The 23,081-nt window shown below is 34.6% G+C and overlaps 2 protein-coding genes and 1 long non-coding RNA gene across 3 annotated transcripts; 1 reads left to right on the top strand and 2 right to left on the bottom strand.

Moving 5' to 3' along the window:
• Positions 1-2,283: 2,283 nt before the first annotated feature.
• On the top strand, positions 2,284-9,216 carry LOC21387042. The gene is given in 10 exon segments (XM_024174287.1): positions 2,284-2,591; positions 5,129-5,345; positions 5,659-5,807; positions 6,157-6,654; positions 6,657-7,107; positions 7,382-7,473; positions 7,650-7,724; positions 7,821-7,882; positions 7,953-8,022; positions 8,098-9,216. Coding segments are annotated over 9 exon segments (2,478 nt in total). The 5' UTR covers positions 2,284-2,591; positions 5,129-5,158; the 3' UTR covers positions 8,992-9,216.
• A 1,296-nt stretch (positions 9,217-10,512) lies between these two features.
• On the bottom strand, positions 10,513-12,345 carry LOC21387041. The gene is made up of 3 exons (XM_010111363.2): positions 11,555-12,345; positions 11,273-11,445; positions 10,513-10,864 (listed from the first exon to the last, which is right to left on the bottom strand). Exons 1-3 carry the CDS (start codon positions 12,170-12,172, stop codon positions 10,717-10,719), a joined length of 939 nt encoding a protein of 312 aa, XP_010109665.1. The 5' UTR covers positions 12,173-12,345; the 3' UTR covers positions 10,513-10,716.
• A 9,373-nt stretch (positions 12,346-21,718) lies between these two features.
• On the bottom strand, positions 21,719-22,800 carry LOC21412240. Its single transcript, XR_002903377.1, has 3 exons — positions 22,300-22,800; positions 22,074-22,232; positions 21,719-21,848 (listed from the first exon to the last, which is right to left on the bottom strand). It is a non-coding gene; the product is annotated as an uncharacterized LOC21412240 (long non-coding RNA).
• Between the last annotated feature and the right edge of the window lie 281 nt (positions 22,801-23,081).

The following is a 23,081-nucleotide window of genomic DNA, read 5'->3' as shown; positions in this document are numbered from 1 at the left end:
TGCATGAAACCAAGAGATTTCTAGCTAAAAATTTTGAGATGAAAGATCTTAGTGACGCCTCTTTTGTATTAGGCATACAGATACACCAGGATCGCTCTCGGAATATTCTTAGATTATCACAAAAGAGCTATATCGAATAGGTTCTCAAGAGATATGACATACATGATTACAAACCAGGTGATACTCCTGTGGTAAAGAGAGACAAGTTTAGTCTCATTCAGTGCCCTAAGAATGATTTTGAGAAAAAGAAAATACATAATATTCCTTTTGTGTCAGCAGTATGAAGTCTAATGTATGCTCAGGTTTGTACGTGTCTGGATATTGCATAAATTGTTGGGATGTTGGGCAGATATTTAAGCAATCCAGGAGTAGACCATTGGAAAGCAGCCAAACGGGTCTTACGGTATTTACAGAGAACAAAAGACTACATGCTCACGTATTAGAGGTGAATCAGCTTGAGATCGTTAGTTATACTGACTTCGATTTTGCTAGATGCTAAGATATTATGAAATCTACGTCGAGCTATATCTACTAGGGTGTTGTCTCCTGAAAGAGTATTAAACAGTCTCTTATAACCTCTTCTACCATTCTATGAACACAATTATCAGTCAATTTTTTCACTGATAGTTGTTAATTGACAGTTATCGTATTTTTTTTTTGAGTAGTTATCGTGTTTTTTTCTTTTAATTAGCAAGGAAAGAGGACAGACAAACAAATTCAGTAATGAAAGAAAGCGGACAAATTCAATAAAAGCCGATCACACAAAAAAGTAAAAACAAAAAAAATAAAAGGGGCATAATGGGAAACAAAAATTAAAAACACCTACTTGCTTTAAGACGTTTTATTATATTTGTTCTTTAAATTTTTTTTTTTTGTTAATATTAGTATACAGTTTTTGTTAAGTATGTTGACATATATATTTTTTGGTATACATTTTTGTGTTGTGATCTGTTTTAGACGTGTTACTTGTTGGAAAAATGACAAAATAATTGCGCAACAGAATTTTAAAATTTTTTTAATCAAACAATCTAAAGTCGGATCTTGTTCATCACATTATATATCATAAACTATAAAGATCTAAATCATAATTTAAGAAGATTAACATTAGCACTTCTAACATAATTGTAAGATGGCTCAACCAACTGGACTTATTTCCTATTCTTTTTTCTACCACTAGTGTGCTAGTACGCATCGTTTAATATACTCTTAGGCCCGTTTAGTTCACTGATTCGAGTTTTTAATTCGAGTTGAGATGTGATTTTATGTGAGAGCTTTTTACTGTAGCAAAAAAGTTAGATGTGATTGTTTGTGATAGCTTTTTACTGTAGCAAAACTCGAATTCTAAACTCGAATCAGCGAAATGAACGGGGCCTTAGTATCTCCTCTCCTTCCAACTACAAAAGAGTTAAAATAAAATAAAAATAGCGTATCAAATACTATGATTAAAAATAGCGTATCAAATACTATCACATTTTTTTATGCTAAAAATTTCATGGGATATAAAGGCAAATGATTTTTTTAAAGGATTTTTAAAAAGAAAAAATAGCCTAAGTTTTGTAAAATTAGTAAAATTGTTATTTTTTATTAACTTAGTGGTCAATCACTGATTAACCTCGTAGTCATAAGTGATTGACTAATCTATCACTTATTGACTTAGCAGTCAATCACCGATTGATTTAAATTTATCACTGATTAACTCAATAATTTTTCATTATTAATCAATATAAATTAAAATTAACTGAAATCAATTATAATTAATCAATTTCAATCAACGAATTACATGTTTATTAATGATAAAACATTGACAAATTATAATAATTAATCGTATCAGTCAGTCAATCAATTGATTGCCTACTAGATAAAATAATCATTTTGCTAAAATAAAAAAGTTCATCCATTTCTTTAAAAAATAAAAAGTTTAGTCATTTTGTGGTAAAAAAATAGTCATTTAAAGTAATTCTAACCATGTTAGATATTTTATATTTTTAATTAAAATAACTAATAATTTATGTTTATTTTTTAATTTTTTTTCACTCTAATCACTAGTTAAATATAATTAGCATAAAAGACTAGATATTTAATTTTTTATATTATTTTATTTTTTTAACCGTAATAAATGTAAAGTTTCTTTTTAAATTTAATAAAATTATTTGTATTTTAAATTTAATAAATATTAAAGTAATTTATATTTAGTTGAAATAGGGAGTAGGGTTAAAGAGTATGGTTAAAGTGTATAATATTTTTTAGTTATTTTAACTAAAATTTAAAGTGATCCGTGGATGCTCTAACCTCATTTTGCCCTTCCGATTAGCTTTTTGCATTGGGATGGTCAAAATCTACACTCCTCATCTTCCTCTCCTTTCAAGGCACCTATATCTCTTCATCGCCACGCACCGTCCCTTTTTCCTTATCACCGTCGTTTCTCCATTTCTCTGATTTCCCCAAACCGCCCAAAGCCCTAATTACCACTGTCGTTTCTCTCTCCCATCTCCAAATCCCGCCGCCGCCAAAACCAGCCTTGGCCGTGAACGTCGCCAATAATCCACAACCCACGGTTTCTTCCTTTCTGGGTTTCCCTTTTTCTGTCTCAGGTTAGGATTTTGCTCGCTATTTTGTAAGGAATTTTTTTTCTCTATTTTATTTGGGAAATCTCTTAAAGTGTTTTTGTTGTGGGAATGGGCTATAAGAATAGGAATATAATAATGGAATAAAAATGGGAATTGATTGAATGGCTAATTTTAATTCTATAACATTTAGAATTAATATTGGATTCACAATAATTATGTTTAGTTAGTAATTGAAATAAAATGGAAAAGGTAAATTTTAGAACATTGGGAGGTAATTTAGGGGAGGAGAATTGTAATTGATATCAGTTTGGGAATGGATTGGTCATTTCACATTTCCACTTTCTTAATGCAATTTCAAGCATTTTGATGGAATATGACTAGCTATTTCTAAGTCTTTTTGTTGGACCTTGTATTACCTATATGTCATGCTATCTATATGCGCCTTTTGTTTTACTATCTTTAGGGTGTTTTAATTACGTTCTGTGCATTTTTATTCTTTTTGGTAGATTATTTTGTTTTGATTTCTGTTCCGGTTTGTGGGGCCATTCAAAGGTTATTGTTCTTCTTCTTTTTAGCCAGTGAGTGAGTCTTTGACTCTATGCCTCGGACCAATTAAATCATTTCTGATCAAATATGCTCTGTTATATCAGTGCTTGAACAGATTGCTAACCTTTTTTTTTTTTTCCTAATTGCATTATATTTTTTAGCTTGGTTTTTGATACATTAAAACCTTTCATGTTTCAATGTAACCTATTCCCAGGTTTTTATTCATTCAGGGTAGATTCCGTGTTGTGATAAAGTTTTGTGTAACGGCTGTTAATGCTTTTGGAAAGTGCTGAACACATCTTAATACTTTCCGCACGATCCTCATGAATCGCCATCGCAATGCACTAAGACCGAAGTTCTTATTATATATAACTACCTTTTCTTTTTCACAAACTTGTTAATTACTTTTTCATTAGTAGTCAAAGTCCTTAATGCAAACAGTAAATTATACAACTCCATAGCCCCATTTTTGGGTGCTGCCCAGTCAACTATGTGTCGGTAGCACTGGGCATAATGGTGGGAGTGAAATTGAGTCTGTCGTTTGAGTAGAACTGGATCAAGTCTTTTTTATTCTATTATTTGGCCTCATGATCCCTATTATAGTCGAAAGGAACGAGGGACGGGATGGCACAATGATCTCATTTCTTTTTAGCAAAAAAAAAAGTATATGATATTTAGGTTGTTGTATCTTTTTTTTTTATGCAAAATATAATGGATTTTAGGACAAAATAAGAAATAAATTAACAAAAAATAACAGAGAAGGTTACGTGGTTCGGCTTTTAGCCTACGTCGACGAGCGAAGATGACGAGGAAGTTTTACTATTAAAAGGAACAAGGAAGTTACAAAAAAGATTATTTGAACTCTCTCAAAGCTTAAACCCCTATAGACCCAAAATGGTCTCACAAAATGGAACCAAGAGAACATAGAAAACTTCACTTTCATACACTCACATATGCTCACAATTTTTGTGATGATACAAATGGGTTGCATTGCAACCGATATATGAGGCTACAAACGTAGGCAACAAGCTGATATGCTTGGTCAGCAAGCATTTGGGCAGCTCTTGAGAGCTTGGGCAAGAAATATATGAACTTGTCAAACAAGCTTGCAGAAAGTTGAGTAAACGTGGCCTGTTTTGAACCACAATTAACAATATTACTTTCAAGTTGAAATAGTTATGTGGAATTAATTTTTGATCTAGAATTGGGAATGTTTCTTTTTTCATGCTGAGCCTGCTGTGCAAATATTTGAAGCATATCTGTCCATTCCTTTTTGAAGATTATCAATGATAATTAAGAAGCTTCACTCATTTTTCATTTTGTTGGAACTTATCTAAGGTTTTTCCAATTTGTTTCTGTATATAAGCTACACTTAATCTCCTCTCTCTCATTCTCTCTTCACACAAACTCGTCTTTGGGATTTCCCTTTGTTGTGTGTTGTTCCTTTTTATTTTTGGGACATCTGTGCTATGTATGCTAAACTACAAACATAGTAGACAATCTTTTCTTTTTGTTGTGTATGATTTGTATGGGCTTCATTTCACCTTTCAATTTAAGCAAGTGCTGCGCGATAACATTACATTTATTTTCAGGGCACTTTTTAATTCTCATTCTACCAACTTTGAGTTTTTTGGGAAAGTTAGTGCTGAAAATGATATATGTCATCTTTAAAAACTGTTGCTTTAGGTTTTGACACTTTCTCTTGGTGGATAATGGGATGGGAGCTATGCGGTTTCCAATTTACAGAAGTTTCGTTGTGTTGTCATAATTTGATGTTTACGTTTCTTTAAGAGTTGGGATCTTCCTCTTTTTTAACTTTGTCTTTGATTTTTGAGATATTTAGGCAAGTTGCTGCTAGTCTTTATTTAGCAAGCCCCGCAGAATACGTACTTTCCATTTGCTTTCGTTATTTTGGTTTTGGGAATTTCTGTTTAAGGGTTGGATTTTCCCTTGAGGTATGATTTTAATTTCTTTGATATTTTTATCTTTTGGTCAGTCATGGGTTTTTATCTTAGGTTTTTTTCTGCGGCGGAATCTGGGAATCCATGGCTGGGGGAAGAAGAAGGGGAAGGGGAAGGGGAAGGGGAAGGGGAAAACCTAACAACAACAATGAGAGTAAGAATCACAGAAGAAAAGGCTCGGGACCTTCTTATTCATCTGCTGGAAAAGGGGCTCTATTTGTCGAAGGAGGATTGTTATCTGATTGGTCTTATGCGCCCACTCCTTCTCGAGGTTAGTTCAATACCTTCTTGTAGATGTAGACTATTCGAGTGATTAGCTAATTTAATTTTATATGATTTTCCGTTTGGTATTTTGAGGAACCAGAGAAAAGTTGGAAGTTTTGACTCATTTATCATGACATTGTTGACCATTTTGTTCCACATAAACTTGGAAGTCTTAATGAAAATTTCCATCTTTTCTGGTTTCTTTCTTACAGTTTCTGAAGTACCAAACATGAGCGTTAAGTGGGACCCCGGGGTGCGGGTGGATGTTTAATTGTTTCTATTTCCATTTCATTGATTTTGTTTCTGCTTTTGAATTTTAGGGAAAAATCCTAGTGTGAGCGGGAGTAACAACAAATCGGGGTCGAAATCTGGAAGCTTGGATCAAACAAAAGCAGCTTCTGGGCCTAAAAGTGGGTCTCGGAAATCTTTAGGGAATACTTTCCGATACCAATATACTCCTTTTGAACAGGTCTGTTGTATTTCTTAAAGCTTTTCGGTCTTGTTCAACTATCAGTTTGGAGAATTGTTTGTTTCAGTATAAAATAGGTGGAGTGGAATTTTACTTGTTTTTTTGGCAAAGAAAGAGGATGTTCAGTTTATACTTGGGGTAACAGGCTTAGAAAAACATACGAAAGAGAGTAAATATTTTCTCAGACTCCTTATGTATGTACTCCTTTTTTTTTTTTCTTTTTCTTTTTTAGGGTTTGGGAAATGGTTGTTCAATTAATCATCAATTTAATGTTGCATTCCAAACTTTAGGGAAAATAAACTTCCAATGCTATTGTGGGTTCATATTGTTTTTGGTTATCTTTCGACAGGAGTCTTTGCAGCCAGAACCACGTCATGAGAGCAATAATGAAGATAATAGTTTGAGCAGTTCACGGACTATAGCTTTAGTTGACTCTAAGGACGCCCAAATATTTGCTTACATAGATCAAACACCATCTTCAAGGTCTCAGGAGATGGCGTTTTCTTATGACTACAGTTCTGCCTTAGGTGACGGCTCCCATAGAGGATTGGGGTTTTCTGATGAACTCGAGGAAACTCCAAGTGGTGTTGAAGCTTCCTTAAAGAAAATGGAAGAGGAAGAAGACCAATGTTTTAACTCATTGTCCTCTGAGCAGGAAATGAGTGTTGAGGAGAGGAATGCTTATGAGGTTGGTGTTGCCATGGCCGAAGAATCACCAGCAATGGTGGTGTCTCCAAAGAGAAATTCTGGGTTTTTGTCATTCGGAGGCATGAAACTATACACTGAAGATATATCTGATGAGGAAAGTGATGGAGATGAAGATGGGGAATCAGTGGATGAGGGAAGTTTAGTTCCGATCCAGGAGGAACAGTTGGGTCATCTGAAAGTGACAACTCTGAAGACACATCTGACAGTGATTCAGATGTTGATGACGAGGTTGTAGAAGACTATCTAGAAGGGATTGGTGGGCATGACAATATCTTAAATACAAAATGGTTGGTGGAGCAGGACCTTGATGAGTCGGATGATGATACTTCGTCAAGCAGTGCCTATGATGGGACTGTAAAGAAGTTGGGTGGAATTGCTCTTCAAGAAGCATCTAGCGAGTATGGAATAAAGAAGGCCAATCCAAGGCAGAAATACAATGCGACTACAAGAGATTCTTGGTCCTCGCCTTTAGATGATTTTATGCTTATAAAGGACTCGAGAAAAGTTTCTGCAAAAAAGAAGCACGTTGCCCGCTTCCCTCAGTCTTGGCCCTTAGGAGCTCATAAGAGTAAAAGTTCAAAGAAATTTCCTGGTATAAGCTTGCTTAGATACTTTTTGTTCGAGTTGCTTTGTATATATGCTGTTATTTTTTTGTTTTTTGTTTTCTTTAACGTGGATTTCCTTTGTTGGGAAAAAAATAAGAAAATAAAAACATGATATTAGTCTATTTGAAGTATTCTGTCTGGATATTGGGTAATACTTTCAGGGTTTTAAACATTGTTATATAATTTATATGCTTAATTTTTCGCATAAATTATCTGTTTGTTTTCAACTGCTATTTGGTATTCTAATTCACATGCATTCAGGTGAGAAAAAGAAGCATCGTAAAGAAATGATTGCTCTGAAGCGCCGGGAGAGAATGCTACGCCGGGGTGTTGATCTTGAGCAAATAAATCTGGTAAGGAAAAGGTGGCACGGTGTTATTGTTTTTGATAACATTTGAAGTGAAACTGTAAATTGTCATCAGATAGCAAGAGCTCTTTTATAGAATTAGGAAAATTGATCATATTCTGTTATTGGTTCATTTCGTTTGGTTTTAAAAAGAGCTTATGGCTTCATTCTTTTGGATTGTAGAAGCTGGAGCAGATTGTTTTGGATGGAGGAGACATGTATTCTTTTGAGCCAATGCATTCCCGTGACTGTTCCCAGGTAAGGATTTGTTCGTTTGTAGTTTCTTAATCTTCTTTTTTTCTCTCCAATAGAAAGGATTTTTGGAAGATTCATTTTTCTGTTGTACTGTCTTAGGTACGACGTTTAGCGGCAATTTATTGCCTGCGAAGTGGTTGCCAAGGCTCTGGCAAAAAAGGGTATGTTTTCCTTGTTGTTTTTACAGAATTTAACGTTTTTTGTTGATGCTAAAAACATTTTTTTTTTCAGGTTTGTAACCGTGACACGAACTCCTCAAACATGCATGCCATCTTCAAGTGATAGAGTTCGTCTGGAAAAGGTTTAAATTCTCATTGTCCATAAAGACATTATTTCTTTATTTCAGAAAAACCTAACAGCCATCATTAAATATCAGCTTATAGGAGCTGATTCAGAGGATGCTGATTTTTCTGTGGTTGAGACCCCAAACATAAAGTCAACCGTCACGGCTGGCATCAAGCAAAAGAAGGCATCAGCCAACCGCCATAGAAGATCCAATGAGAGGCAAAACGGTAAAAGGGAATCATATGCCCGTCAGCCAGTCTCGTTTGTATCTAGTGGCGTGATGCAATCAGAAACCGTTGAGGATACAGCTGCTGATTTTTCAGAGACGAATTCGGGTTGGAAAAATAAGGAGGTTGCTGGGTCAGCAAACTTTGGTGCCTTTGAGGAACACACGAAGGGTTTTGGCTCGAAAATGATGGCCAAAATGGGATTCATTGAAGGTGGAGGATTAGGAAAAGAGGGTAAAGGTATTGCAGAGCCCATTGAAGTGATCAAGCGGCCTAAATCGCTCGGGTTGGGAGTGGAGTTCTCGCATATCGTCGATGACACTGCATCCAATGATCCAGCAAGTAGTAGACCACTAAAATCCAAGTCCCAAAAACTAGGAGCTTTTGAAAAGCATACTAAAGGATTTGGATCAAAGATGATGGCAAAAATGGGTTTTGTTGAAGGCAAAGGACTGGGCAAAGATTCACAGGGAATAGTTAACCCTATCAAGCGGCCTAAATCGCTCGGGTTGGGAGTGGAGTTCTCGCATATCGTCGATGACACTGCATCCAGTGATCCAGCAAGTAGTAGACCACTAAAATCCAAGTCCCAAAAACTAGGAGCTTTTGAAAAGCATACTAAAGGATTTGGATCAAAGATGATGGCGAAGATGGGTTTTGTTGAAGGCAAAGGACTGGGCAAAGATTCGCAGGGAATAGTTAACCCTCTACTCGCAGTGAGGCTACCAAAATCAAGAGGTTTGGGTGCCAAAGATTAGGATCTTTCAGTTCCCCAAGAAGACAAAATTAATTGCAGGAGATGAGAAGACAAAATTGCTTTATTTATTGTACTGGTCGATGGAAAGACTCCAATATGTAGCATCATGACGTACTCTGAAATTTAATTTATAAGGTTCCTCCTGTGTGGGACTATAGGACTCTAAACTTTACAAGGAATATTTTCAGTATATTTTTCTATAATCTTTATATATATATATATATATAATTCCTAACAATATAATCTATTTCACCTATTATGCACATATATTACTATTAATGCAATAAAGAGAATTATTAACCAACTCAAAGAAATAATAAATAAGTATTATTAATAAAATATTAAATTACATTTAATAATAAAACATAAACACACACTGATGAGCAAAAAAAGAAAAATAAACGTAAACGCATAGCTAAAAGAAATACATCTCCAAATATCATTTAATCGTCTTTATTCCCCTAAATTAGTATACTCCTCCCACGAATGATCAATTAATGCATTTTGAAACACAATGGGAGTGTCTTTATCCCTGAATTGAAAATTGGGATAAAATAAAAGAGTAGTTTTGTTTCTTTGGTGGCAAAATGGAAGAAATTTTAGTCAAAATTATAACTTTGGGAATAAAATAAGAATTTTAAAAAATATTTGGCCTTTAAACTAATTTTTTTTAAAAAGCGCTGCCGTAAACAGTGTCGTGCCTTGCGTTAGCTCTGGCTAGGGTTGTTCATAAACCCGTAAAACCCCTAAGCCCAACCCATCCCATCCCAACCCAACCTGAAAAATACAATTTTTAGTATTAAATTTTTTTTTCGGCCCATTCAATGTCTGGCCTGAAGTTTTGAGGTGGGGTGTGAGTTGGACCTATAATGACCCACACACTCCAATCCAACCCGCGCTCTAACTTGCCTCTTCTAATATCTAACCCTAGACAGACAACTCATTTCTACTATCTAATTTCTTCATGTTTGAATTAAACCTTTATATTTGCTTTATGTTAAGACTAATTATGAGTATAGATTAATTTATGTTTGCTTTATGTTTGATGTTAGATGGACTATTTTGCTTCATGTTTGATGTTGGATTGAACTTTAGAAATATGTTGGATTGAACTTTAAATTTCAATCTGTTTGAATGTTAAGAGTTATTATCTATTTAATGATGAACTTTAAATGTTAAATTAAACTTTGAGTCTTGGATTCTTTAAATATTAAAACCAACCACCCAACCCACCTCGTACTGCCCCAATCTAACCTAAACATCATTAGGTTGTGAACTTTTTCTAATATCATTGAGGCTAAATATGTACAATCCGCAGCTAAATATGTATAATCCGCACCCTTCGAGGCCGGAGAAGAAAAAACCTTATCCCACACCACCTTAACCCATGAACAACCTAGCTCTGGCGCAGGATTAGGGAATTCCCTGCGCCAGATTAATCCTCCCGGGCGCTTAAATAGCGCTCCGTTGGAGATGGTTAGAGAGAGGGAGAGAGAGCAGCAAATTTTTTGCTAATGAGAGAGAGCAGGCAAATTGATTACACCTCTTATTCACTCTTGGGATTTTTTACAACAGGAGAACTTATTACAACTCATCTAACTAAGCACGCAAAAATTTGATGAAAAGGTACGGGAGAGGAGTATAAACAAAGAAAGGCTTGGCATGGAAGGAAGGATGTAATCTAATAAACTATTATACAAGAAAAGCGGAAAAGGGAGAAATAAGCTTAAGAAGCAGCAGCTAAAGGAGGTGGTGTCGGAGGAGCTCCATGGAAGATATTGGGTTGTGTTGACATTAGGTTGGTCTCTTCGGCCCCTTCGTCGCCTTCTTCTTCAGCATCCCAAAGAAACCGAGCATACGACGCTAAAATGTAACTGCGCAATCCAAAACAAAACTAAAATCAATTCACAATACCCTTGATTCAAACCAAACCAAACCAAACAAAGAAAAACATATTAGTACTTGTACTAATAATAACAAGGAAAAATAGCTTTCTTTTATTGTGTCTTTTATATTGTGTTCGGTATATGTTATATTCTCGGTCTTTTCCCTCCAATCAAACAAGGGTAAGCGCCAAAATTCTTCCACTAATCATCTTATCCCTGTCTCTCCTTCCGCTTTTTCCTTCTACCGAACAAAGCTCTAACCCTTGTTCTTGAAAAACCTATTTTTGGGAATCATCCATTAAGGTCTTCCAAAAAGTATTTTGACCATTATCTAATCAAGTAGACAACCTAAACATCGCATTTAAAAAAAAAAAAAAAAAAAAAAAAAACTCTTACCAATCATCTGGGGCAGCTTTAACAGCTTGATCAAAGTAAGACTCAGCTCTTGAAGCATCTTTATGGCTCTTCCATATCAAATCTGCGTACATGGAAAGAACATTCCCATCATTTGGGTTCGCCAATATCGCTCTCCCACAATACTCTTCCGCTTTCACAAGATCCCCACGAACCTATTCCAAAATCAACAAAACTATTATTCAGATTTTCAGACAGACAAAGAATCATAAAAATCACTTGCTTTTTCTTAACTTTTCCATACAAATTGACCAAAAAGCTTACATCCTTCAAGAACTTTGCGTAATTGCTGAGCAGAAGAGGATTCCCAGGGTTAGCCTCGATCATCTTCCGATAAAACAGGTCAGTGCCGTGATTTCCCCGGTTCGAATCCCAAAACCCCGAGCTCCCGTCATCGCTACCATCCGATCCACCGCCTCCGCCTCCGCCTCCCCCGCCACAGATCCTCCCTCCTCCGCCGCCAATGCCGCCACCGACCAAAACACTCACCAATTCAGTCTCCCTCGCACCAACCTCACAACCAGGATATGACCTCGTACTCGTCATCGCGGATCTGAATCCTAATTCTCTCTCCATTTCCTCTTCTTCCTCTTCCTCCTCCTCCGCCGAAAATCCGTCGACGATTCTGTCCAAAGCCGTCTTCTTCGGCGCCGCGAGGTCTCGGAGATCCGTCTCCGACGAGGCGCGCGTCATATTCTTCCTCGTAGAATCGATCGGCGACATTGAAGAAGAAGGAGAGGATGAGACGGACAGAGAGACGATCGAGCGGCTACGGGAAATCTGGGGGACAATCTCCGGCTCCGGAGACAACGAGTGACACGAATCCTTCGAGTGCGGTAGCCATGAATTCAGTATCGGCGTTGAAGAGCTTCGCAGAAGCATTATTACTTTTTGTTTGTTTCACGAGAAAAAAAAGTAAAGGAAAAAAAAAAAAGAAAACCCACGAATCAAGCGATCTGATTCTGATTCTGGTTTTTGAGGAAGTTGAGAGAGAGAGAGAGAGAGAGATCAACTTCTGAGACCGTCTCAGTGAGCTGGGAACAGAGGAGGTTTGAGAGATGATATTTTTATATTGGGAATCGTGTAAATAGCGATGATCAAATCTCAGCCGTTGAATTTATCTTTTTAAATATTGTCTTTTCGACTTGGTTTTGTTGCAGAGCATAATTGCGGGGAAAAAAATAAAAAAGACGCACGTGATTTTATTGGGAGTTCTATTATTTCCTTTGTGTCCTGTTTGCCATTAGAAGGCCAAAAGCAACTTTTCGTGTACCTCCTTACATCAGTTAGTTTTATACAAGTATGAGCATCTCTAATGTAATATTATTATTAAAATGTTAATTATAAATTTAATATTTAAGTATAAAAAATATTTTTTAATATAATATTATATATTGTGTTAAATTTTTTATATGTAATATTTTATAATAAATTTCTCACTAAGCATAACACATGAGAAATTTAAAATTTAATTACTATTGGTTAAAATATTTATTTTTTCATGTAATCATTGGAAGAGTTTCTCTATTAGAACAAAAAAAATGACCTACTAGTAATTTTTTATTTTCAGCTGTCAAATCTATATAAGAAACTACTTATTTTGTATACTTTTTTTAATCTAATATGATTTTAACATAATTCAACTGTCAGCAACTAACACTACCGGTAGGACTGGTCTACCAGAAAAACTCTCTAATAATTATGAGAAAAAGTAAATTTAGAATTTTAAATAGCATTATGCATTATAATAAAAATAAAAAACAACATACACTATCTTACTTTTGATGTTAAATATACAATTGACATCAATATTTGCATGTGAGATAGTCTAATTCTATACACATCTAAACATCAAAATTTTCGAGTTCAAACTCTTCTTTTAAGTTTATAATGAGAAAGAGAGTAAACATATGATTACTCCGCCTCGTTTTTAAAGCTGAAAAGTGTGGTTTGAATTTATAATCTGAATTGGATCAAAAGATATGGTAAGGTAAGTCTTCATTACTGTCTCAATTGGTTTAAACTAACACATCAAATTCAAAATGAAAACTAATTAACATTCAAACACCAGTTGAAATTTGGCTTGTGGTTCAAATTTGTAGAACTCATGAATCAAACAAGGCCGATATTGAATATAGATTGTCTTTATATTGTCTTTTAGTGTGTCATGTAAAAGTGCAATATAACATAATTTTATTATATATAATATTGATTTTTGAATCATCCACCATTTTTTCAGTTGCACATTTGTTACGACGTTATTATTATGAAAAAAAGTTTATGTTATGCATCAGTGAGGGTATGCATATTAGTAAGAGCATGTAAAAATTATGTTATGCATCTTACTTTCACACATACACGAAGTTACATATACACCGGTGATAATACATGTTCTCACTAATAAATAAAATATTTATCGTTTCAACCAATAAGTACAAATATGAATAAATAAAATTTATACAATTAGGCAGTTTTTTATTTTGCATTAGAATTTTATACAATTAGGCAATTTTTTTTTTCTTTAAAATTTTTTAAAATTAGGCAATTTTTTTTTTTTTTTTTTTTTTTTTTTTTTTTTTTTTTTTCAAGTTATGAAGCTTAAATTTATTGAGTTATCATTAAATTCAAAAGTTTGTATTGCAAGGCGTGGATTTGTTATGTTATCATGATTCATGACGGAGGTGATCCTTTCCAAGTTGAAGAGAAAAGGTGGCTAGAAGTTAGTGCGGAATTTCGCAATTACTGAGGCTTAAAAATCAAGTTTTATACAAAAAGCGGCTGGTACTAAATACTAATTAATGGCTAGATGCATGATATTATTATGTCCCGTTTATTTTACCGATTCGAGTTTATAATTCGAGTTTTACTACAGTAAAAAATTCTCAAAAATAGACACATCTAACTTTTTTGTTATAGTAAAAAATTCTCATATAAAATCATATCTCAACTTAAATTATAAACTCAAATCAGCGAAGGGAACGGACCTTTATATAATTATCAAAGCGAGTTTGCAACAACTTTCCATTTGTCTATTTCTTGGTTTGCTGTGCAATTTCCATCGAGGACATTTTCCAAGTACATATCATTATCTTCATTGATTAAAATAATAATAATGAAAAAAAGATCATTATCTTCATTGATTAAAATAATAATAATTAAGAATTACCAAAAAAATAATAATAATGAAGAAGATCCATTTTATTCATTGCCAAACACGCCTTTAAAAGCAGAAATTTGGTTCTCCGTATATGTGCTGGACGAAGCCGGTACACGGTTGACATTCTACGTTTGGGTCCCACCCAAGCACCCTCACGTGACTTGGGACCCATCTAAGCCGTCGGATTCGTCTTCCACTGGAGTTTTGACGGCTCAAATTTCACTTTCCCACGTGATCTCTTTCCTATTGGGCGAAAGCCAGGCGCCTTTTGAAACTTTGAAAGCAACAGCGACGATTTTTCCTCGGTTTCAATCCCTATACCTAAAAGACCCTTTTCTTTTCCAAATTCACGATTTTGCCACCTAACGAATAAGCGGCTGGGCTTCCTCTGAGTGGGACCCGTCTAAGTGACGTGGTGGGGCCCAAAACTCGATTCAACGGTGAGTGTCTGAGCCCGGTCAAGTTGAGACCGTCACGTCCACGTGGGCCCTGGTTGGCAATTCCCGGTGCCCGTCCCCTGCAAGATACCTGTGGGTCCCGCCTCGTTGCTAAAAGTAGAGCAACTTGCTCGGTGGGGGGTAATATAGTCATTTTATCCAGCCACGCCTAGATATTTTTTTAATCTTTTTGACCGTTAAATCTACTAATTTAAATTTTTAATTCTGATTAAAATATAATTTAATGTGAGAATTTTTTATTATAATAAAAAAATTAAATATAATAATTTTTAAAATTTTTTTTATTATAATAAAATTTAAAATTTAAATTTAAATTAGTTAAATGAAGAAAACTTCTATTTTTTTATTTTTTATAATTCATCTAATGATTGTAAAAGGAGATTTTTCTCCCTTCGGAAAAAGAGAGATGATAAGAAGAAAAGCTAATCAAAATTATGGAAAAGTTCTACGGGCACCTACCATAATTTGAGAGTTTTTCTTTTAGGGTTTCTTTATTGATATGGTATGTTTTTTATCTTTAAATTCAGACAAAATTATATTAAGTTAAAAAAATATATAGAATAAATATTTTTTAAGATAGATTTCACGGTTGAAAGAAAAAAATTACTGATAGTTTATTTTTTTTTGTCTTATAAAAAAAACTCCCTTTTAAATTAAAGTTTAAGTTTATAAAGTAAGCTAATAAGTTATTGTAATCCCATGATAATAGGAAGAGACAGGTAAACATTTTTTTTTTATATTGAAATAAAAACACACGATAGATAACCACAAGACATGACACTGTGACATATAATTTTTTGTTTTTTGTTTTTTTTTGGGTGAATCTTGTGGTACATAAGTAAACCTCACTAGAAAATGTCGATGTTAAACAATGTGTAAAGCTTTCATTGACACATTGCTCGAAAATATTGATTAAGAAAAACATTGCCCAAAATAAGTATGCATTAATCATCTAATACTTTTACCAAAACATCGTATGCAAAAATATTTGACAAAGGTGCACACATGATCATGGCAATCATTGGTTTTTACAATCTAATTAGAACTCTAATGATACCAAAAGTAAGTAAACTTGTGGAGCCATTCTCATCAAAATGACGAGGACCACTCAATTAGTCCAAAATAATTTTCAAAGAATCCCATATGGATTGGTAAAAACTTTCCATTCGTCCTCCAAGAAAATGATTTTTTTTTCTCCCTGTTCGTTTTGGAAAATTTCTTTTGCATGCCATTTTCTTTCTATGGCCTCCTTTATCTTTTTCAACATCAATTATTTAGCTAATAAAATTGACGGAGGTAGGTTTACAAAGTGAAAAGACAAAAGGTGATTTTCTCAACCCGTTCGGTTCGCTAATTCGAGTTTTTAATTTGAGTTGAGATGTCATGTTGTGTGAGAGCTTTTTATTATAGTAAAAAAGTTAGATGTGACTGTTTCTAAAAACTTTTTACTGTAACAAAACTCGAATTCTAAAATCGAATCAGCGAAATGAACGAGGCATTGTGTAGAAAATGAAAAGCCCATGTCCTTCCAAAAATAGCTTTTAACTTGGCATTCTAAGTAGGATAAATAATTTGATTCCCCATTCCCAACTTGAAAGGAAAAGAACAAAAATCAAATATAAAATTGTGATTAAATAACTACTTAGTGTCCTTTTGAATTAAAAAAAAGAAAAAAAATTGTGATAGAAAAGAGAAAATACCGCATTAAGACAGAGTTTTGAATTGTTAAATCATATCTATTAAGAAAAAAAAATTATTGTTACTTGATGGAAATCTGAACATTCTAAATTGTAGCTTATTATAGAATTATCACTTAAAACAAAAGAGATTTACACCATCTAATAACCTAACTTAAACAAAGTAAGTCGAACCTTCGAATCCGACTAATGAAGAAAATGGTCCTAAGATCTCCATCAATTTTAAGTTAAAAATGGCAATAAAGACTGAGTCTATTTATTAGACAATGAGAAAATCTTGTTGTTTTTTAATGCATCTTTGAGAGAGCCAGAAAGATACGTGAAAGAGTCTAACCAAGTTGTGTGGCGGAGATTCCATGTATTTTGCCAAATCTAATACAAACACTTTCCAACTGTGAAATTCACATCAGAAAATTGCCTACTCTATTCCATTAGGACAAAAACTAGAATCTATTTCTCTTCTTTCCCTGCGTTCTCCAATAAGAATTAGAAAAATCGTGAGATGGGACCCTTTCTCTTTCAGTCTTCTTTTTGGACCCCTTTTGTGGTATGTCGTTGAATTGTGGACATATTTGTCTTTTTGCTGCTTTGGAAGCTTTGTGTGACAAGGCATATTTTTGTATTGGGCTCATGTTGGGATTTTACTCAAGCCCATTACTGCTCCTAAAGCAGTGGATGATGTGGTGATGGATGAAAGCTAATTGGGAAAATGACGGAAATAAATATTAATTAAAATTAATAGGTTAATAGTTTATATAAGTTAATAAATAGATTAAATTATTATTTTTATCTATAATTTGTCTGGTTATGAATCATAACTTGACAACTTATTGTCTATAAATCACGATTTTTATCCATAACTTGTCTGACTATGAACCATAACCTGACAAGTTTGTCCATAACTTATATGGTTATGAACTATAACTTAACAAGTTATGGCATATTAATTTCTATAACTAAAAGTTGACCTATATACTTCCTTAACCTTTTCATATTGGCCTATTTTCTACTATTTTCGAAGCTAATTTTGTGTTCATAAACCTGAAGGCTTCGTTTATTTCACCGATTCGAATTTTTAATTCTAAGGTCTCGTTCGTTTCGCTGATTCGAGTTGAGATGTGATTTTATGTGAGAGTTTTTTACTGTAGCAAAAAAGTTAGATGTGACTGTTTGTGAGAGCTTTTTACTGTAGCAAAACTTGAATTCTAAACTTGAATCAGCGAAATGAACGAGGCTTTTTTATTACACTTCTCTCACAAAAAGTCACATCAAATTTTTTTTTATTACAGTTAAAAGTTCTCACATAAAATCATATCTTAATTCGAATTGAAAAGTCGAATCAGTGAACTCAACTAGACCTAAAATTTTCTCCATCATTTCAATGGAGGAGCTTTATATGTATCAATATCATTGTACATATGTTTTTTTTTTTTTTTAGTCGCATCTAGTCGTTTTTTGTTATGGAGACTTTGTTCAGAAACAAAAAGAAGAAAAAGAAGAAGACAATTAATAAATAAAGGTAAATGTACTTGCAATGTTTTTAAAATGGAAATATGACATTAATATTTCAAAGGGATTGTATTATTTTATAAATTAAATCAACACTAAAATTAGGTGGGGTATGAGAGAGTTAAATTAGGTATTATGAAAATTAATCTATAAAAAGATAGATTTTTTAAATTTTTATAAGAGGAATATTAATTAGTGGGGACATCTATAAAATTTTGGGTACAAATATAACTACTCTTTGAGTAAAACTTGTATAAGATATGCAGAAAAATAAGTAGACCCGGACGTAATTTACCCGAGATGCGTTCCTTTTATTAAACCAATAAAAAATAATTTTGAGCCACACAAACTTATATTTTGAGTGGTATATATATAAAGATGGTAAAAAAGAATGGTAGTATATGTAGTTTGCTCAGAGAAAAATGCTTTTGATCTCAATGGTAGTTGCTGACAATCACACAAGCAAAACGACATTGGGAATCTTATGTGATTCATATCCAAGATGAATCCTACATTTAAAATTGTTGGGATTCTCGGTTGTGATGTTGATTTTTAGTTATTGGCATTATTTTAGGTATGATTTGTAGAATTGATTCGTTTGGGGAATATTGAGATTGATTTGCTGCAGGTATTATGTTTGGAAAAATTCAGATTTTATGAAAGCCGTTTTATTACACAATTTCATATTTTGATGAGTCAACTATGGTTGTTTTGACAACATCAATACTGATAGAATGATAAGAGGGAACTGTGATTTGCAGCGAGCACTTTTAAAAACTGTTTTATTGGATTGATTTGATTGAAGTCAACTTTTATATGTTTTTAAAAAGTTGAATTTTGATGAGTTAGTTGATTTGCAAAGGAGATTTTGCTTGGTTGTTCAAAAACATTTAGGTTCATGGAGTATTCTGCAAGGATTATATTGCATTTATATAGGCGATATCAAGAATCTGCAGAAGTTGACTGTGGACTAGATTTATAGCTGTATTGTAGAAAATGTTGCAACAGATTCCGTAACATATTGTGTGTTACGGACTGCATTGAAGATCTTCGACAGCTGAAATATTTGATTATATATTAGGGTTCCCTGAACATACCTAAGAATTCTCGTTACTTGCGTAAGATGAGAAATTGTAGGTTGCTGCATATGTTGGCTAACAAAATTCACAGCTATAAGTAATATCAGGGCGAGTAAATGTCAAGTATTGTAGGCCTCCAACAATACTTCTATATAAGGTAGGATCTGAAAGAAAAAAAGAAAGTATTATCTGCTTTGCTATCATGAGGAACCATGGGAGTAGATAGTGTCTTGCTAGTATGCATTTTGTTATAACCCTTGAGTAGAACTCATCCCCAAAAGCTAGCTTGTAGGGAGATGGTGCCCAAATGGTTATAAACCCACATGCTAAGCCCATACTTTAGCAATGTGGGACTCAACCAGGGTCCTAACATACCCCCACGCTTCCGATACCGACGTCCACGGCGGCCCACTCTGGATGGCCCACTCTGGCCTTTCCAGGTCGCCCCTCTCCAGGTCGCCCCTCCCCAGGTCGCCCCTTCCGCAACGTGAGCCTGAAGAGGAGCATGCTCTGATACCAATTGTTATAACCCTTGGGTAGAACTCATCCCCAAAAGCTAACTTATAGGGAGAGGGTGTCCAAATGGTTATAAACCCACATGCTAAGCTCATACTTTAGCAATGTGGAACTCAACCAGGATCCTAACATATTTTAGCTCTTTGAAGAAGCTCAGCAGCATACTTTCTTTGATTTAAAATAAGTCCATTGGAGAATTTTTCCACCTCTACTCCCAAAAAAATCGTGAATATAACCCATATCTTTCATATCAAATTCTTTTCCAAGTGTGCTAATAAATTACTCCCTGTAAGTATATGTCATCCACGTAGACTAGGAGAAGAAGAGTGCGTTGTTTTCCTTGTGAGATAAATAGAGAAGTGTCAGCAATACTGCAGAAAAAACCATAGGAAATTCGAAAAGAGCTAAATCGAACAAACCAAGCTCTTGGAGCTTGTTTTAGCCCATACAAAGCTTTCATTAATTTGCAAACAAAATTAGGCTTTGTTTAATCAATAAATCCAGGAGGTTGATCCATGAAAACTTGTGTATCAAGATGCCCATGTAAAAAAACATTCTTCACATCTAATTGCCTAATATCCCAATTGAAAGATAGGGCTATTGATAAAATAACAAGAATGGTAGCAGGTTTTACTACAAGAGAAAAAGTTTCCAGAAAATCAATGCCCGGGATTTGATTAAATCCCTTGGCAACCAACCTGGCTTTTAGTCTGTCTAAGGATCCATCAGCTTTTAACTTGGATTTATATACCCACTTACATCCAATAATGTTCATACCATTGGTACGAGGAACCAATTCCCATGTTTGGTTATGATGCCATGCAAGAATTTCTTCTTGCATTGCTTTTAACCATCCAGGGTGTTGCATGACTTCTTTGATTCCTTTTGGTTCAGTGGGAACATAATGTTCATACCATCCAATAATGTTCTTCTGTACTATTAGTGTTTTGAATAGAAATTCGTTCTTGAACAGAAATTTCTTCTTGTGTTGGCTCGGAGCTTGTCACTCTATTCTCAGATTCTATTTGAGAATTTTGTTCATTAGCTTCCTCGGCGTGAGTTGGGAATACAAATGAGGCCTCAGTAGAGTGATTTCTTTCTTCTGTGTTTGAAACAGGAACTTTGTTTGGAACCTGTTCTTCTGTAAACCACTCATTAAAGCTTGTTAGATCAATGTTTCCATCACAATTACTAAAGAGTGTACCTGGTTGTTTAAAGATAGGGTGGATAGAAACACCTATATCCTTTATAAAATTTGCTGTACCCCAAAAATACACACGGTAAAGTTTTTGGATCAAACTTATCATGAGCTATTTGTCTCTGATATGGAAAACATTTTGAACCAAAAACTCTAAGAGATGAGTAATCAGGCTTCTTACCAGTGAGTCTTTCTATTGGACTCTTCATGTCTAGAACTGTTGAAGACAATCTATTGATTAACCATGCAGCAGTTCCAAATGCTTCTACCCAAAATCTTTTGGGTACTCCAGCATGGAACATCATTGTCAATCCCAACTCAGTAATGTTTTTGTGCTTGCTTTCAGCCATGCCATTTTGTTGGCCTGTTCCTGGGCATGATTTTTGGCGCTTGATCCCATTTTCTGCTAGATAGGAGTGAAAACTTTTATCTTCAGACTCCCCTCCTCCATCCAATTGGAAGACCTTTATGTTCTTGTCAAATTGGTTCTTCACAAACTTATGGAATAAAATAAAACAATTCAAAATTTCTGATTTTCTTTTCAAAGGAAAGAACCAACTATATCTGGTGCATTCATCCACAAACACAACATAATATCTGAATTTTTGAAAAGAACCAACTGGGGCAGGAGCCCAGAAATCACAATGAATTTTAGCCAAAGGTTCAAAACAATGTTCATCAACATTAAAGAAAGGTAATCTGCAAGATTTGCCTAATTGACAACTCTCACATAAATTGTTCTTATTATCAACAACTGAAATAAAATCATTGTTTTTCAAAAACTGGACAATTCTATGGTGAGGATGTCCGAGTCTTTGGTGCCAAGTAGTAGTGCTTGCAGCTTGAAATCTGTTGGAATAGAATGCCTTCTTTTGATCAGTTTGAAGAGCGTAGAGGCCTCCATTCCTAGTTCCTCTTGTTATTATTTTCCCTATCTCCCTGCTCTTTAGAACAAATTCATTTCCAGTGAATTCAAATAAATAAGGGAGATCTGAGGTCAATTGACTAACAGAGAGTAGATTAGTTTTTATTTTGGGAACAACCAAAACATTTTCAAGGGTCACAGCATGTTTTCCAGTATTAAGAATAATATTTCCAACATGAAGAATGTCTATTACTGACCATTATTTTATCATTTCCCTTGTATGGTCTGCAATTGAACAACTTACCTTCATCTGGTCATATGTTGAGTGGCACCAGTGTCCGGAAACCATGCTTCATTCTGGTTGTCTGTAAACTTCAAAGCTGCGAGGGCTTGGGCTGCATCACCTGGTTGAAAACCTTGGTTGAATCGATGCCAACAGTCTATAGCAGAACGTCTTGGTTTCCTACAGATTTGGCAAATGATTTCACTTCTGTTTTTGTACTTTTGAGGATTCGAATTGTTTTTCTTACCTTGTGGCGACTCCGGTGGTCTTTGTACAGCTTGTGTGAAGCCCTTCACTCTTGAATTGAAGTAGTTCTGCCCCTGTCTATTATTTTCGTACTATTTGCTATTGATCTTATTTTGAGCAAGGAATGCAGCATGATCATCAGTAGTTTCAACAGTATTATGTAAAGTTCTCATGTTTTCATAGCTTTGCAATAGTTGTGCAGTGTCATTATAAGATGGCATAGGGGCTTCATCATAGTAGTATCAAAAGATTCATATTCTTTAACTAGACCTTTGAGTAACCCAAATGCCTTTTGTTGCTCCTTCATTGGCGAGCCGATTGCATTGAGTTCATCGCAAATTTGTTTGAATCCCCTGATGTAGTCATTGATGGATTTGAAGTTCTTCCTCTCTGAAGAACTTCAAATCCATCAATGCTACATCAAAGTCGTCCACACTTCTGTTGAAGTTTCAACACCGGCAGCTAGACCAAGAACTTCCTCAGATAGTGTTCCAATGACAGACGATCAGATCTTCTCTAGAGAAGGTATTCTGGATTCACAAGCTCACCTTTTTCTGTAGTCCTTTTCACAAGCTCTTCAGGTTTTTGGAGGGTCCCATCAATGAATCCTCCCATGCCTTGACTCTCGTTTTAGCCATTGATTTGAGTCTTCCATAACATAAAATTGCTCTCTGTGAGTTAAAGCGACACAAAGTTTCCAATATTAAGATTGGAAGGGTAAGGATATTTTGTGGTAGAAGAAACGTTTGGAAGAGATGACGATGCCATTGCTTGACCCAAAAA

The sequence above is a fragment of the Morus notabilis genome, unplaced genomic scaffold (assembly GCF_000414095.1).
Source record: "Morus notabilis unplaced genomic scaffold, ASM41409v2 Scaffold648, whole genome shotgun sequence".
Lineage (NCBI taxonomy): Eukaryota > Viridiplantae > Streptophyta > Magnoliopsida > Rosales > Moraceae > Morus > Morus notabilis.
The sequence above is the reverse complement of the archived record's forward strand: the minus strand, read 5'-3'. Positions and strand labels throughout refer to the sequence as shown.

Excerpts from the sequence above, each read along its gene's own strand:
- LOC21387041 (XM_010111363.2), bottom strand. The coding sequence starts at position 12,172 with ATGCTTCTGCGAAGCTCTTCAACGCCGATACTGAATTCATGGCTACCG. Across the intron at positions 11,446-11,554 it reads ACGCAAAGTTCTTGAAGGAT|GTTCGTGGGGATCTTGTGAA; the intron begins GTAAGCTTTTTG and ends ATTTTGGAATAG. Across the intron at positions 10,865-11,272 it reads AAAGCTGCCCCAGATGATTG|TTACATTTTAGCGTCGTATG; the intron begins GTAAGAGTTTTT and ends TGGATTGCGCAG.